Source organism: Oreochromis niloticus, linkage group LG20, assembly GCF_001858045.2.
Source record: "Oreochromis niloticus isolate F11D_XX linkage group LG20, O_niloticus_UMD_NMBU, whole genome shotgun sequence".
NCBI classification, from domain to species: domain Eukaryota; kingdom Metazoa; phylum Chordata; class Actinopteri; order Cichliformes; family Cichlidae; genus Oreochromis; species Oreochromis niloticus.
The window spans coordinates 32856224-32873313 of record NC_031984.2 but is presented as its reverse complement, the minus strand read 5'-3'; the positions used below and the strand labels follow the sequence as shown (position 1 = coordinate 32873313).

Here is a 17090-nt window from a genome sequence, read left to right as displayed (position 1 = left end):
TGTCTGAAGATTGTGAAAGTCTCACAAGTTTAGATGGATGCAGAAACCATGGCTTAGGCTTACACCCACAACTCCACCCAATATACTTCTACGGTATATATCTGTCTTACTTTCCAGATTTCTGTTGTTGAACTGGAATTGGTTTGTGACTGTGCAGTGCGTCAGCTGATGGTGGGCATGCTGCCTTCACTAACCCTAAGCCTCCCTTCCTTCTATACCTAGTCAATGTGGTCAGTAAACCATGACCTGTTCCTCTGACACCACCCCCTACACACCAGGCTTCGTCTCTCTCTGCCTTTCTCATTCTCTGTCTGGCTCTCTCTCAGGAGTCACTTGACTGATGCAAAGACCCCTGACTACACCGCTGAAAATGACTCCAGTTTTCCCTCCCTTTTTCACCATCCCTTTGTCCCTCTTTTACTTACCTCTCTCCTCTGTACCCCCCTCCTCTTATCTTTCCCTTTGTTTACTGAACCGTTCCTCACACTGACGTTTAACCACAGTTTCTCAGTCCATATCTAGGATTTTTTTTATCACTTTGTATTACCTTTGGAAAACTTTTTTTTTGCACACACCCTTTGCAGGTCAGACTCAAATGCTCCTGTTCTTTGGTTTTATGTTCAGCATGCTTTGATTGGTGCACCCTGTTGTTCTTAAATAGAATTTAGAAGCTTTTACTTTATAAAAACACCTTGTATAACTTGCCAGCTTTTGCTGCACTGGATGCCCTTTCTTGGGTCAGCAAGATCTATTTTCTGTACATTAGCTGAAATGTTTGTGCAACAGAGCACTTCACCCACCCCCCTGCCCCCTCTCCTCCTCTCCCCATGAGTGCGGCTGTTGTCACCTTAGCTCCGGACGCTGAACTCACTTTCTATAATTAGTTTGCCTGTATGGTAAAGCCGCTTCTGCACCCACAGTGTCCTATTTTGTGGATCTCCATTCTGCAGAGGCTCCTGGTCTGGCTTGGCATCGCGCTACCAGGACCGTAAAGAAGCTGACAGCCCATGTTACTCAGTATGGCTGAGGCATGCAGCGAAGGGGTTAATACCAGTCACTCAGCATGCGGGAGCTAGGGCGGCGGGCGGGCAGGCAGGCAGTGCAGAGGCTGACCTCTGACCCCTCAGGAAAGGAATGTGGAAGCTCTTTCATCCAGGACAGAAACCAAAGACACCCAGGCGGTTGGAAAGAGGCGGTTCAATTCTGCTTTCAACATTTTTGATTAGGGGAAGTAAGCAAGGCTCCATGTGAATGTGCTGTGTAGTCTTTGCTGCTACGGCATCTGCCATTTTGGGGGTGAATTTCCATCCTACAGCAGTGCGTTTGTTACTTTGCAATCACGCTGAAGTAAGACGAGTGGTTGGAATAGGCTGCAGTTCTGTTCATGCTGGTGGAAAGCGCTGGTGATGAATTGCTGTGTGATCTCACCGATTGAAGTTTTTGTAGTTATGTAAAAAACAAGATGGTCATTATCCTTTACTGACATTTGGGGATGGAATAACCAGTTATTTCTCATTATTAATTAATAACTGAATTCACATCTTGACTTAATCGTTTGGCTCTTAAATGTCACAAAATAGTGGAAAATGTCCATGCAAATTTCTCAAAGTGCCTCTAAAAGTTGTCTTTCGTCCAGAATCCAATGATATGCTGTTTACTGCCATATGACACAAAAAAGTGGGATGTCCTCACACTTCAGATGCTAAAACAAACTAGTTTTTGGCATATTAGAAAATGTCAGGAAAAGTTTTTTTGTCTTTTACAGGTGAATCTGTTTTAAGTTACTTAACGATTGACCAGAAGGAATGGAATCACAAAAACATAAATACACAGATAATACAACACAGAGTGTAGCATGTTGTATTCCATTGGCATATTAGTGTTGACGCATTATAAAATGCAAGAGTTGCACAGAAAAGATGCTGTCATCAAACAAAATCAAACATTTGTTAACAATGAAGGTCCTCGGGGAGGCTCATCTACTAATCGAAATTTGGTAGTTCCAGTATCCTCCAGTGAATCCCTATTAATGCGTACTAGTCAGTAATCAGTCTGTTCAGGGAGATTTAACTTAAAGTGTAAATGAAAGTAAATAAATGAAATAATAGTTTGTTGTTTCATTTAGTTACATGTTGCATAATTTGTTGCTTAGCTCTGCTGTGCAGTCTAATATTGTATACACCTGAATACGCAAATAATGCCATAGAATATTTTATGGTTAAAAACAATCATTTTGTATTGCATAGCCTTTTAAAAAGCCAGAAATTTAAACTGTGGACAAGCTGAGTTGTGTTGCTGAGAGCAAAGTTGTTCAGATTCATTGCCATGACTATTTCTGGCATTTTTACAGTGGGAAGATAAATAGTTGGTTGTTAGCTCTTGTGTTCGCTTAGTATGAGAGAATACCAGCTGTAACCCTAAGCTGTCAAGTAATATAACTTCTTTCTGTTTTTCTGTTTTGTTTTGGGTTTTTTTTTTACATTTTGTCCTATAAATTCATTCATTTTCTTACTTTCTTTTATTTTCAACCTTTTTTCTGAGAAAAATAACAAAAAAGCACTGTGTTGAGGAGAATATGCTTCCTCTATCATGCTATACACTTTACCAGTAAACACTTGATGGACAGATTTTCACCTTTCTAGTGCTAAAACTTTTTTTGATGCCACTTTAAGCCCATCTACAGATACAGCCACCCCCAGCTGGCTGTCAGCCATTTACCAGCCACTATGAGTACCTATATCTTGGGGCGTATCTGCTATCGACTGTGAACACACCCCTTTTGCTCCATTCCAGTGCCACCAAGAGATGGCGCTTTCGTCACAAAAATTTTGACTTCTTTAGTTTACAAATATTTTGATAGCATTTCATGCTGGAATAAGCAAGTTTTGAAAATGGAAAATACATCAAATTCTAGTCAGTCTGACCTTTCACACATTTTCCACTGTAAATTGCCAAAATCCAATGTATCCAAGAGACTTGTAGAACTTAAATTTTTAATATATTTTTTGATTGGTTAATACTTGCTCAGCTCTGAAAGGTTCATTTTTGATTTACCCTGTATTTTTTTTTAAACTTGATATTGCCCAAATGTCTTGAGCCACCATCTTTTTTTCTTTCACCTGCTGTAATGTTGTTTTTGAGTGCTCTCCCGGCTTTATGAAGATCTTTCATAGTTGTTCTTTGGACATTGGCTGCTTTTTAAATACTTTTCAGTCCAGTCTTTGTACATCAAGATCTTCAGAAGATGTTTTTTTTTGTTTAATCCACATGCTAAACTATCATTCCTTAAAAAGTACCTAGCAACAGGTCTTATGGAGTGATGAATACAAATGTCTACATTTTTGATTGAAATCGCTGTTTTATGTATGGTAGAGGTTAGAAATGAGGCCTAACAGTGAGTGTCTACAGCCAAAAACATGGTGCAAGCTCTATCATGGTTTGGGACAGTTCAGCCAGTGGTGTTGGGAATTTCGTCAAAATGTAGAAAAGAGCCGTCAGATTTTAATCCACAATGCAAAACCATCTGGAAAGAGTCTGATTGTCAACAGTTTCATTTTCCAGCATGGCAATAATACAAACTGCACTGCCAGTTCAATAAAAGCATTGACAGTGTGAAAAACACACAGCAGGAAAACCACACAATGGAGTACCATCACTCATGACTGGCCTCCACAGAGCCCAGACCTGAACATTATTGATTCACTGTGGGAGCATCAGAACAAAAGGCAGGCAACAACCAAAGAAGAGCTTTGAATGGTCTTCAAGACGTCTGGAAAACTGTTCCTTTTCTTAATTTTTTTATTTTTTTATTGTTTTTGTCCCAGTGTCGGTGAAGTCTGCTGTCGCTCCGTTCCCTATTCTGGCCCACTTATTACTATTCAACCATTCAGCATTCAGCAAACACATATGTCATCCGCTTTGTGCAGTTTGAATTTTAGAGGACTGCATGGGAGTATGTTTGCAGTGTTTATTAAATTAACTAAAAAAAAGAATTTAATAGAACAGGACTGCCAGTCAGTGGTTAATTGCTATGTCAATATGTGTTAACATTCATGATGACTGTTTAATAATTCAATGTTGTTGAAACAGGAACTTCACTGAGCCCAAAAAAACTTTTTCTAAAGGACGAGGTGTCAATCTTTAAGATGCTTTGCCAAGATTGTTGTATTAAGTATTCGTACTGGTAACATCCCAATTATCAACACAGGCTAAAGATGGAAAAGCCTTCAGCATTACTCATAAATTTTGATGTACGATTGGTCATGTTTGTCATGTTTCACCCCCAAGTGTGTGAGACCTGGTGTGTGGGGTTTCTCCCCTCCTTACTGTACTATCCAATATACTATTCAATTTCCCTCCAAAACTTGGGAATATTGGAAAGTCCAAATCTTCACGACCACCCTCAGCCTACACCCTCCCCACATCGCTTGACTTTTGTGTGCAGCCAGGAATCTTGGTGGATCGTACACCATCTTTGTGCATGTGAGAGGTACGGTAGGGCAACACAGCATGGTTCAGCCCAGGAATGTGCGGTGTGTGTGTGTGTAGGCTGTACAATAGAACCTGGCTCCCTGGGGGTGGTCAATGGGATGGGTTTTACCCCCTGCTGGGTGATGAGCACCACATAACGCTGCAGCTGTCAGCTCCTCTTAACCACCGCTGTAAACACATGTATTATGAGGGCACATCAATGCACATGTACACACTAGAACATACGGGAGCACACAGACGTGTTAAAGGTGTGTTATAAATAAGAAATTACACACACAGCACACATACATGACTACAAACACAGGCACACAGTCCAGTACTGTGTTTGTAGAATTCTAACAAGTTTGAAAGTCAATATGATCACCTTTATTCTTCAACACAGTCTGCATTATTTTAACAAAACTTTCTTGTAAGTAGTCTTCAGGAATTGTCATTTGTTCCATTATGAAGATCTTCCCACACTGCTTCAGTTATGCTGAGGTCTGGGCTCTGGGAAGGCTAAACCATTACCAATAGTGTTCCATTGTATGTTTTTCTACTTTTTGTCTATTGTCTAGTAAAAAAGTGCCTAAACAATTTCAAATTGGTTAAATGCTCAGTTGTCTGTGATGATATAGCACTGGTTCATTACGGGTTGGGTTAGGTGCTATTTCTGTGCTTGAGTGATTCATGGTTCAGCGTTTTGTCGCTTTATAAAAATGATCCGCTGATAAGTTGTCTGTTCTATGAATGGTCAGGTAAGGACTAGACTATAAATGAATGATAAAGGAACCAAAGAAAAACTTTGAAAGATTTGATTTGTTGTAATAGTTTTGTCCAGTTTAAGGTGGAAAAGACATGTTTTTTTAACAGTTCAGTTAACATCAACAGTATTTGTGCCAAAAGAAATTTGTGAAAGCCTATTCGTGTCATGTGTTTAGCTAATTCTCATATTCTCATATGAGAATTCTCATAAAAGCAAATGTTAACATGCTCAAAGCAAATTCCAGCATATTAGCTTCATTAGCTCATCAATGCAGATGCCGGTACATTTGGAGTTTTGCATGCATGTACAGACCTCTGTGCATCTTTGCAATATGCATTTGTTTTCCACACTCAGATACACTCTCTGTTCACATGACTGCAGCATAGAGCACACCTGGCATTGAGATCAGTATTGAGAGTGCTCAACCTTGGACTTGGCTGGTATGTTAGCTTGCACAGGTTGATCACAGAGGCCACTGAGGGTAAACAAGGGAATGCAAAGATGAGCTGAGTAAGAAAAAGTTCATACGGTCTCTCGGAAACACAAGTTCATAGACGCCAGGGTTTTGGTGCTGGTTTTCATTAGGATTGACTTCATAGTTCGTGGTCATTCATCATCATTGTCATTATCAGGGTGACAGGTAGTGCAGGTTTTCAGAAGCCTGAGTTGCTGTAAACACAAACCACCCCCAGAGGCTTTACCATCCATACCAGTGCTCTCTTTCTTTACCCCAGTGCTGCTTCAGTGTTGTGTGCTTTCCAAAGGCTTACAAGAGCTTTAAGTACATACATGTACAAGTGCACGCACAAAGCTGGCTTTGTGCACTGATCTGTCATCTACAGACACACATGATGAGGGATGAAGCTATGTAATTGCATTTGGCCTTTACTAATGGGTGCACAAACAAAGGTCCTGTGGCTGTAACGGGAATCATCATTTACAAAACAGCTTTTCTCCTGATCAGACTTATCATTCAGCTCCCCCTAGTGAGCTCAGAGGAAGCTTGCTTTCAAAGTGGAGTTTGCAAATTACATTATGACTCAAGTCAAACCTGTTGATTAGTGAGCTGAGTAATGTTTCAAGTTTAACTTGATTGGGTGGTGTTTGGTTTGTTATGTGACTATGATACTGCATCGACTGTCTTATTTATTAAAAAAACATTTTTTTTGCTTTCTCTTCCACAGCACAGTAAAGATGCAAAGCAATATTTCCCACTCACCACCAACCATAGCTGTTGGGACTGGGTGAGCACCAGAGTGAAGGAGAGGAGTGTCTAAGGAAGACGCAAGAAAGATTTTCACTAACAGGTAAAATGAAGGTTTATAAGTGCGTGCAGTGTTTTCACAAGCTTCGAGGCAGCTGGTTTCAAAGCTTGTATGTTCTGTTTCACCCCAGATTTTGGTTTACCTTGATGTTTCCTGTGGCTCATTGGCTCTTTCTGTGATCAGATCTGTGTTGTCTTCTTTTTCAACAACCTCCGACCTGCAACTTCCCAAGTTGAGCCTGGGAGGCAGGGGAGCTACAAGTGAATTTTCATGGCAGCGGCACTCTAGGGCTGCCATGGCAGCTGCTGCCGCCGATGCCTCACACCGTATTACCGCACTGACGCCGGAGGAAGAGGGACGACGGACTGCTGCCAAGCTGTTTGGGAGCGCCGCCCCACTGCCCCTGACAGAAAGAGAGAGAGAGCGAGACAGGGAGAAAGAGAGAGAGAGGGAGGAAGGAGGAGAAGAGGTGGGGAGAGCAAGTGGGAACGAGTGTTTGGTGTGTGGGGCTCTGTTCACCTCACCAGAGAAGCTCCGGCTCCACGCCTTGAGTCACACAGGAGAGAAACCCTTCCACTGCTCACATCCACACTGTCCCAAGGCCTTCAGCTCCAAATACAAGCTCTTCAGGTACAGAGCCTTGATTTACATCGTTCAGTTCACATCCTTTTGAATACAGTGCGACACATGTCTGTTTCATTTAGGTACTTGAGTGAATGTACCAAGTTTGGTACATAGATATGTAGATCTGGACATGCCCCTTGCTCTTAGACAGATACAGACACGTTTCACTTATCTGGTGATCACAGTTCTGACTAAAGGTTAGGGTGGTTTTCAGAAGATATAATATTCCAAACCCGAAATAAGCTAGCATTAGTCTAATTTCGTAGCAGGACAGTCAAAAAATCATAATGTCATCTTGAAAGATTGACATGATCTCAAATATAAAGTACTGCAAACCTGTTGTGCCTGTTGCTTAGTTTTGGCACATTTGCACATTTCACAAGCCCAGCCGCAGCATCTTTATATATCTATGTGAGCTTTATAAGGTGATGAACTTGTTTCCAGCCTCACGTGGCCATAAATTCATTTTTAAGTGACTAAACTCACCAGCATGTCCGTGTGTCTGGTGTATCAGAGCAACTGGTTCCAAAACCCATTCTGGTCCTGCTTGGAAGCCACTGTGACTCGTGTATGCATTTATAGTTACCAGGGGTTTGACTGAAAGAATGCATGCCTCACTAACAAACATGAGAGTCAGACGTGTAATTTCCCCTTCCATTCACAATCTCTACTTTTCACAGGCATATGGCCACGCACTCTCCGCAGAAGACCCACCAGTGCTCGTTCTGTGAGAAAATGTTCCACCGCAAAGACCACCTGAAGAACCACCTGCAGACCCATGACCCCAACAAAGAGGCCTTCAAGTGTGAGGAGTGTGGGAAGCACTACAACACCAAGCTGGGATACAAGCGCCATGTGGCCATGCACTCCGCCACGGCGGGGGATCTCACCTGTAAAGTGTGCATGCAGAGTTACGAGAGCACGCCTGTTCTCCTGGAGCACCTTAAGAGCCACTCTGGGAAGTCCTCAGCCGGTACTAAGGAGAAAAAACACCCATGTGACCACTGTGACCGGCGTTTCTACACACGGAAGGATGTGAGAAGACACATGGTGGTCCACACAGGCCGAAAGGACTTCCTATGCCAGTACTGTGCTCAGCGTTTTGGCAGGAAGGACCATCTGACGCGCCATGTGAAGAAGAGCCACTCGCAGGAGCTGCTGAAGATTAAGACAGAGCCTCCCGATATGCTAGGTCTCTTAGCTACAGGCTCTCCGCCCTGCTCGGTGAAGGAGGAGCTCAGCCCCATGATGTGTGGCATGGGGCCCAACAAAGACCCCATGATGGGTAAACCGTTCCCTAGTGGGGCACCTTTTCCAATGGGCATGTACAACCCCCACCATCTCCAGGCCATGTCAAATTCAGGGGTGGGTCACCCACACCCGTCCTTGATGCCAAGCTCCCTGTCTGCCGCTATGGGGATGGGTTGTCACATGGAATCTCCTGCATCTCTTCACCCACACTCCCATCATCATCACCATCACCACCACCATCACCATCACCACCATTCCCCTCCACTGCCCCCCCACCATCAACCTCCGGCTCCCCAGCAGCAGCACCAGCCCCAGCCAGCGCCCAAGTACCAGCTGGGATCTACCTCATACCTGCTGGACAAGCCCTTGAAAGTGGAGATGGAGAGCTTCCTCATGGATCTGCAGAGTGGCTTGCCAGGCCCACTTCCCTCTGCAGAGCCCCACGCTGCTGCTTCACCCCCCAAGGATGGACTGGAGCCCGCCACGGGCCTGGCGGATGAGCTCTGCGGGGATCCCCTTCTGTCTAAGAGCCCTGCGGTGATCGCTGAGTCTCTGTGTGCTGCTAACATGGACTTCTCCCACCTGCTGGGTTTCCTGCCCATCAACCTGCCTCCCTACAGTGCCCCCATGAGCACTGGAGGGCTAGTCATGGGTTACACCTCATCTGCGACCTCCTCAACTTCCTCTTCTTCCTCTTCATCGTCTCTGCACACTGCTGAGCCCCATGCTGCAGCAGTTGCAGCGGCAGCAGCCGCTGCTGTCGCCACAGCACCTCTTACCTCTTTGCAACCGCAACCTCAGGAGCAGCAGAGCTCCAGTGGGAGTCTGGGTCTTGGATCTCTGCACCCCCTCCCACCAGTGTTCAGCTCCAGCCTTAGCACCACCACATTGCCTCGCTTCCACCAGGCCTTCCAGTGAGAGTGCCGGCACCTTGCGTCTTGCCCAGCAGGAACGGCCTTCGCACCAGCCTCAGCTCAGCACAGATGTTTCGGGCTAATCAGAAAGTTGGAAAATTAAAATGAAAGAACATTTAGAAGCCTTAAATGAAAGTGCGCACAAAAGCTTTTGATTGAGCCTTAAAAGGAATTTAAACCCCTTTAAGCAAAAAGGAAAAGGTGAGAAAAGAAGTTGAAGCAGCTTTTATTTTGGGCTTTTTTTTCCTTATCCTGTAGTTATAACCATGTATTAACCCTTGTTTTTTTTGGTTTTTTCATTTACTTTTATCCCCCCTTTTTTTTATCACCTTTTTAGTGTTATAGAAGGCAGAATCAGTAGCCAAAAGGCATGGTACTGCATACTTTCTAAAGTAATACTATAAAAAAAAAAAATCAAAGATAACTTTTAGATTATCTGTTTTGTTGTGACCCAGAAAAATATAGTTTGAAGTGGATATTTTGTTTTACTTATTTTTCTTTACCAAATGTAAGAACATGGTAGAATGCGTTTCATCTTGAGTTTTTGAAACACCCGTGCTTATAGCTTCAACTGTCAGGACTGATATGGAGAGAAGAGAGACCCCTGAAAGGAAAACACATAAACTTTATGTTCTGTTCAGAGACGGCTCACACAGAACCATAAAAGTGACCTGGCCTTTAAAAAAAAAAAAAGTGCTCTTCGAACATAAAAAACAACAACAAAAAAACAAAATAGAAAACCCCCACAAAAAATCCAAAACAAAACAAAACAAAAACTGATGTGCTCCTAGAGTCAGCTCAGTTAAAAACAGACTCTAATCATAGATAAGAGATCTGTTGGCTGCCACACACACATTTTTAAAGAAAAGCTAAGAAAGAGAAAGAAATGTGTGACACAGGTTGGCTTCATTTTATTACGTGTTTCTCAAGAGAAGCACTTTTTTTCTTAGCAGAAGGCACTTCACCTTTTGTCTCCTCCCTCCTTGTGACTAGAGGTTTTCACTGAGACAGAGAGCTCCTCGCTAGACTAGAGGAGGGCCGTCTTTCACTTATCTTCCTTTACAAGTTCCCCTGATAGTGATATAGTTGTTTGCAGCTTTTTCCTAGCTGTGCCGCATATCTCTGAAAAATATCTCTATTTTCTGAATATACTGCAACCACATCTTTAGGCGGTCTTTTAAAAAGATGCATCATCTTGGTAATGATGAACCCTGACATATGTGAATGACAAAAAAGAGCAAAAGAGTTACAGTGACAGATGAGGAAAAATGTGTTGAAGAATGTTATTGCAGTGTACGAAATATCTCAAAAAAATATTATAATGGCTTTTATCTCAGTAAGGTGTATTTTTGGTAGACGTATTACAACTAAATGATGATGTTTTTGATGTCTGGCAAGTTTACATGTGTGTGTATCTTACAATTTTGATCAAACAAATGGATGAAGTATTAGCTTTTTCCCTTAAGCTTTCTCTGTCATATCCAGTCTTTACCATTACATGTACTTGAGTTAGTTTAGAGGAATCGAAACTATGGATGGGAAATATATATAGAACGCTGTTAGTAATTTAGTAACAACCTAGGATTTGAACAATGTAGGGATGCTGATATTGAAGACCTATGAAGCTACGTGTATATAGTAGAATATATACTCACCGGCAACTCAAATTACATACACCTTGCTGGCATTGGGTTGAAATCCCCTCTGTCTTCAGAAATGCCTTAATTCGTTGCACAGACGCCACCAGGTACTGGAAACATTTCTCAGAGATTTTTGGCATGACATTGTTGTAAACTTGCTGCAGATTGGTTGGCTGCACATCCACGAACCTCCCATTCCAAAACGTCCCAAAGGTGCTTTGTGGCATGACAATTATCCTGGTGAAAGCAGCCTTTAGAAGATGGACTTGTTAAGAGATGCTCTTCTGCATACCTTGGTTGTAACAAGTGGAAGAATTCACCTTTTTTCCCCATTCTGATGCTTGGTTCGATAGACTGTTTTGACCATGCCTATATGCCTGAATGCACGAGTTTCTGATTGGCTGATTAGATATTTGTGTTAACAAGCAGATGTACCTGAGAAAATAGCCGGTGAGTGTGTATCTCACTGTATACATACATTTATAATGGGGTGTAACAACTCTGTAACCAAGACCAAAATTGCAATACAAATATCAGTATTGCATCTTGGCTCAGTCTTCCCATGCTATGATACCCATGAGGAGCTGTTAATGCCTAGTTAAAGCAATGCATAGTTACAGTAATGAAAGCTGTAATGTTTTAAAGGTTGTTTAGAATAATAGAATGAAATCTTTGTTCATGATCCAATCATGATAAAGTTAATAGGCCTGTGTTAAAAAATGTTTTATTTTTGTTTTTCATCCCCTGAAAAAAAGGAACTGAGGCCGAAAAACTGACGTTTGAACTAAGCTGTGGTCTCAAAGAATTGTTACACCCCTAGCAAAACTGCTCTGCTGTGATAAAATCTTCAGTCCAAGATCAGTTATCTTGGATGTCTTGAAGTTCTAACTAGTCCTTAAAAACCCAAAGCCCAAAGTTAACATAAACCTTAAAGTCATATAGGTGCTCATTATCTTTCCATTTAATTTAACCTGTATTCATTCCCTTTAATGTAATTATTGTGCCTTGATGGGTCATGCTAACTCTCCACTCTGTCCCTCTTTTGTAGAGATTCTAGAAATGGTGAGAATTTGGGAAAAATTTTTTGCACACTTGTAGTTTAAAAAAAAACCTCTCTGAGGTCTAAGTTGACCCCAAATCTAACCCCTAACACTAACCCTAACCAGAGACAAAGAAAAATACTTTTAAAAAAAGTTAGTGGCTCATGATGTATGTCAGTTAGAATCAACAGAATTAAAAGTTGCATTTTCTGATAGCACTGAGTCATCAGTATTTATGATTTAGTCCTAGGAGGGGTGACATATACATGTCCAGTAATTAAGCACTTCTACCATCCGTACTTACCTCATACGTCAGACAGCCACAGGAACACTAGTGTTATTGACATTTGAACAACAACCATAAACATAAACTGGGAGTCAGTCAGAGTGGCCTAGCTAGCAACTAGCTAAACTTTTACAAAGACCGAAAACCACATTACACAATCAGAAAAACAATTAAAACATGTCTAATTTAATGATGCAAAGTTAAATTTTGTACTTGCCATTGTAGTAAGAGGCAGAAGTTCATTGCTAACATGACCCATAGAGCAATAACAACCACATCGATGGGAAATACAGGTTTAGATCAACTGGAATTATTTTTAATCTTCTCATCGGTGACGATGCCCAACCTTAATACTGAACCCTAACACTATATTTTGGTGAATCTTTTTTTTTTTTTTTGCAAAAAATGTAAATAGTCTTTGATGTGTTTCAGTTAGCATGATTATTTCTTTTTCCTCTTGATTTGCAAGACTTGGCAGAACATTTTCTTTTAAATGTTAGATTTCCTTTAGCATAGGGTTAGCGTTAGGGTTAGTGTCGTCACCGGTAACAACCTCATAAGGTTAGATGGTCTTTCTGTGGCCTGACCAACACTGACAAATATGCATGTTCATATCTTTGCTAGTTCATTTTATTGGTGAATCTCATTTCAGTGAAAAACCTGATAACTCTGCCTTTTTAATAGTCGCTGTGCTACATGAGAACCCAAACATAAAGTAAAAACACAGAAAAAAAAGGAAAAAACATAGCACATAAAAAATGGAAAGTCAAACACATATTGCTGCTTTTAGCTACGGTTGCATATGGATGACAACTGTAGACCACTAGAACATTTCATTTTTTTTCTATCTGCAAGATGGACAGCAAGCTGAAAACGTGCACGAAACAAACCGACAAAGTGTTCATCGGCCCCAGTACCACTCCCTCCGTACTCCTTCCTTTCCTCCTCCTCTTTCAGCTGCTTCGTAGAGTCAAAGGAAAAGGGTCTGAAAATATAGTGATATATCTGGAGGAAGGCAGTCGCCGAACCTCTGTGCTTTGACATTCAAAGCAAGAGGGCGGACACGTGTTTGACTGCAGGACTCGAGGTATCGCTTATACTCATATATTTGTTTTGTTTTTTGTCATTTGATATATTATTTTCTGTTTGTATAAAACAGGACCTCGAAAAAAAAAACAACACAACACATCACCTCATTTTTATGTTTTTGTTTTTTTTGTTTTACCAAAACCTCGGGAGAAGAAACTATGTTTTTGCACAATTGCTTGTTGAAGAATGCTACAAGTGCTTTTCGTTTAATATTGTAGGATATAAAAGCCCGACAATGAGCAGCTGATGGACCCTGTTATTTACACAGGTGGAGGGGTTCAAGGTCCAGCAACTTTACTGCCTTCGGGTGGAAACACATTGGTCAAGCGTTAAAGTTGCGTACATTATTGCTTCAACCTCTTTAGACTTTTGCTCTTCTCCGTGCACCTTGGTAAGCAGGTAAAATTGTGCCAGAAACCTCTACTCTGTAGTTTCCATTTACACAGGTTAACCCTGACCCCTCCTTTCAGAAGGTATAAGAAGCTGAAAAATTTGGAATCACTGCAATGTGTAGAAAAAGCGTCCCCACACAGTCTGACTGTTTAACTTCATCCCTAAAAATTGCCTTTGTATAATCCAAATTTCAAACTAAATTGGAGCAGGTTTTACACTTAATTAGAATCCCATTGGAAAGTCATTTTTTGATAATGATGATGATGGCTCTTGCAAAATGATCAGACGTCTGATCCTAAATTCATTAGCTGTCAGCACCTTTCGGTGAATTTATCATATTAAGAAAAGGTAAGACTGGTCTTTATTATGATCTCAAAAAAGGTGGTTTTATAAGAACTCTCTTGGGTTACGCCAAACTTGTAGCAATCAAATTGAGCATTTATATATTTTTGTAACAAACAGTCATTTAGTCTTGAAAAAGCTTTTGGCATGCTTTTAGTTTGTCCTCCCTGGGTTTCTGTGAGCTAATCTGAATTCTAGCACTTTCAACCTTTAAAAAAAAAAAAAAGAGTATTTTTTTTCTTTAAGATTTTCAGCTTATGTGTTCATATGTTTTTAATTTTGTATTGATCCTGTATATGTATGTGCCATTAGTTTGATGTGTAGACTTTATCAACTTGTGTATTTCTCTTTTCCAAAAGGATAACAGTATTTTTGATATACCTTTCACTAATATCCTTCTACATAAAAGACCTCTGCCCTTTTTACTTTTTTTGTTCGTTTTGGGTAACCAGCTTTGCCTTCTCTCACGTGATTTTTAATCAAACTCTACAGCCAAGTTTTTGAAGACAACAACCACAAACCAACCACAGCCTGCCACTGAAAGCCTGTTGTAAGAGACCTGCCATTTTTAGACCATGTAACCAAACAAAAGTAAAGTCCAGAGCGACCCCACAACATAGATTTTAAAGCTTACCATTGTGGTCACAGGACTGGTTGTCCCTGCCAAAACGAACAACTTTGTGAGTCACAGCAGTGAAGTTGACTCTCAAAAATGAATTTAAATTAATGTTACTAAACTCAGTTTCAAGCACCTGAAAAGAATAATTGTTTCTTTTTAGATATTTTAAACAAACTGGACATGTGGTGAGGTGTGTGTGTGAAATTCAGATTTCATGCCTGTCTTACCACCTAATTGTACGGAAGCTCATTTGTGCCAAGAAGAGAACTAATAATAAAAATAATACTAATAATAATACAGACAGTACAGTCAAGTGAAAATAAGATATTATACAAAGTGTGATAAAGTGAGATAGCTATTAAAATACTATTAAAATCATTCCATCATCATTCCACACAGGAATGTTACAAAGTTCCAGGATCTGGTCTGTAACAGACCTACACATTCAGCAGGACAAGCTGCAGAAACAAATATGACTTACCATCCATAAAAATGTGTAGAGAACTTGTGTGAGAATAATCAAATATTTGTTTTTCAGTGTCACTTAACTTTAGTGATAGTGGGGTGGGGTTTAGTGATGGTACATTTGTGGGTAATGTGCAAACAGGACCTGAAAATAGCTACAGCCAAAGCATGGCCTAACAGACCTACCTATCCATTGTTTCCATTTTTGTACTGGTTTCCAAAGTAGATCTATATGTTGGTGTTAATGTGGTCATTTCATCTTGGTTTAAAAATGATCAGGCTGCTCATAGAGTTTTTCAAAATATTTTGAAAAATGTCATGTTGACTAAAAACGTGAATTTTCAAGTGAAACAGAAAGTCTTTGTACTAAGCCATGTTTTTAGGTCGTATTTGTTTGCATTTTGCTGTGTACTGCCAACACACACACTGATCTGAACAAAACTCAAACTGTGTTAATTATATGTTCCGCTTCCTGCTCTAGTCTATTGTAGATGTACATATTACTATACATCGGCGTGACTTTGTGCTGAACATTGGGGGGATCATGATCTTTGTCTAAATAAATAAACACATCTGGGTAAATTCCCAGATGATTAAACATGCAACTATTTTGCTGGTAATACCTGAAATGAGTAAAGAAAATCAACAACCTATTTATGCAAGGTAATTCAGAATTTTATTGGGGGGGTTATATTGGTTGGGTCTGATTATTGGGGGGGGGAGTCATAACCACCCTGACACCCCTGGAAATTACGCCCCTGTTACTATAAGATCTCACAGTACTATGGACAATGAGATCTTTAACTTCAAATTATACAAAAGATTACAAAATAACATCTCTACTTTTATTCAGTGCAATACATTTCTCTACTTTTCAGTATTTTGACATGCTAATAATTTGTTACTTAAATGTAATTGTAAATGTAACTTTAATCATAGTAATTAAAAAAAAAGCACAAAAAATAATACATCTGCTAAAATGAGTTTTGTTTCAGGCTCTATGAACTCTGTCCTGCTTGATCATATTTTATCATTATTTACGTAAAGTTAAAAATAAAGTTTTGACTAACGTTTCCTAATTTAGACTGTAATAACACAACTACAAGAGGATTTTTAATTAAAACAATATTTCATAATTTCAATTTACGATTGTTTTTTTTGGCAGAAATGAGCTTCTGTAATTTGAGCTGATGTCCATATCATATCAGTCCTATTCTGAAACAATTGCAGTGTTGTTCTACTACTCTGCTTGGTTGTAGCTCCATTACCTCGACCTGCACCTACTAGGGATGCACTTATTCTCACCTTTTCTTCTTAACTAGTAGGTGCAGCCCACACACACATTTTAAGGGAATTTCTATATCAGTTTAAATCTGAGAAAACTGATTAGATTTTTAATGAGGCTCTCTCTTTCTTGCCCTCTCTTTTTTTTTTCGCTGTTAATGAGAAACTGGGTACTGTCTGATGCAGGCAACATCCACAAGTAGTTTTATATATTTCTAGCTTAACGGAAGTCTTGCATTCCAACCTCTTTGTGTATCTTGTTTAGTGACATAGCCCATTTTATTTTTATCACTTGCTATTTACAGCCACCTCCGAAATAACCAAGATTTTTAAAAAAAGAAGAAGGTGAAAATAGAGTTTTTGCATCCACGTACACTATATTATATAGCATCAACTACAGGGAGAGTTCTATTAATGATGTGCTTTGGATAAGACAGACAATGCGAGGTCTTGCTTTCTTTTGTTACATATCTCACATGCAATCAGTTGCTGCAATGTTAAAGTGACAGATTTGTATATTGGTTGATCCAAAGAGATGATGAACACAACAACAGAACTATTGACTTATTGTACAGTACAGTCTATCTTTGAGTTGTCATGTGTTATGTTGAAATGATTAAAAGAAAAACCAGTGGTTTCATA

At 40.2% G+C, this 17090-nt stretch overlaps 1 protein-coding gene across 5 annotated transcripts in view; it reads left to right on the top strand.

Annotated features, from left to right (window-relative positions):
• The window catches only part of plagl2 (pleiomorphic adenoma gene-like 2), a 50315-nt gene extending 33225 nt beyond the window's left edge, over positions 1-17090 (top strand). For 3 of the 5 annotated variants that reach the window (XM_005462765.4, XM_025901996.1, XM_025901995.1), the window contains 3 exons: positions 6421-6543; positions 6685-7131; positions 7806-17090. In XM_005462765.4, the coding sequence (XP_005462822.1) occupies positions 6797-7131; positions 7806-9294 (1824 nt within the window). In that variant the 5' untranslated portion in view covers positions 6421-6543; positions 6685-6796 and the 3' untranslated portion in view covers positions 9295-17090. Of the gene's footprint in view, positions 1-6420; positions 6544-6631; positions 7132-7805 lie in introns of all 5 variants that reach the window. The other 2 variants (XM_003457849.5, XM_005462766.4) reach the window with 2 other exon arrangements.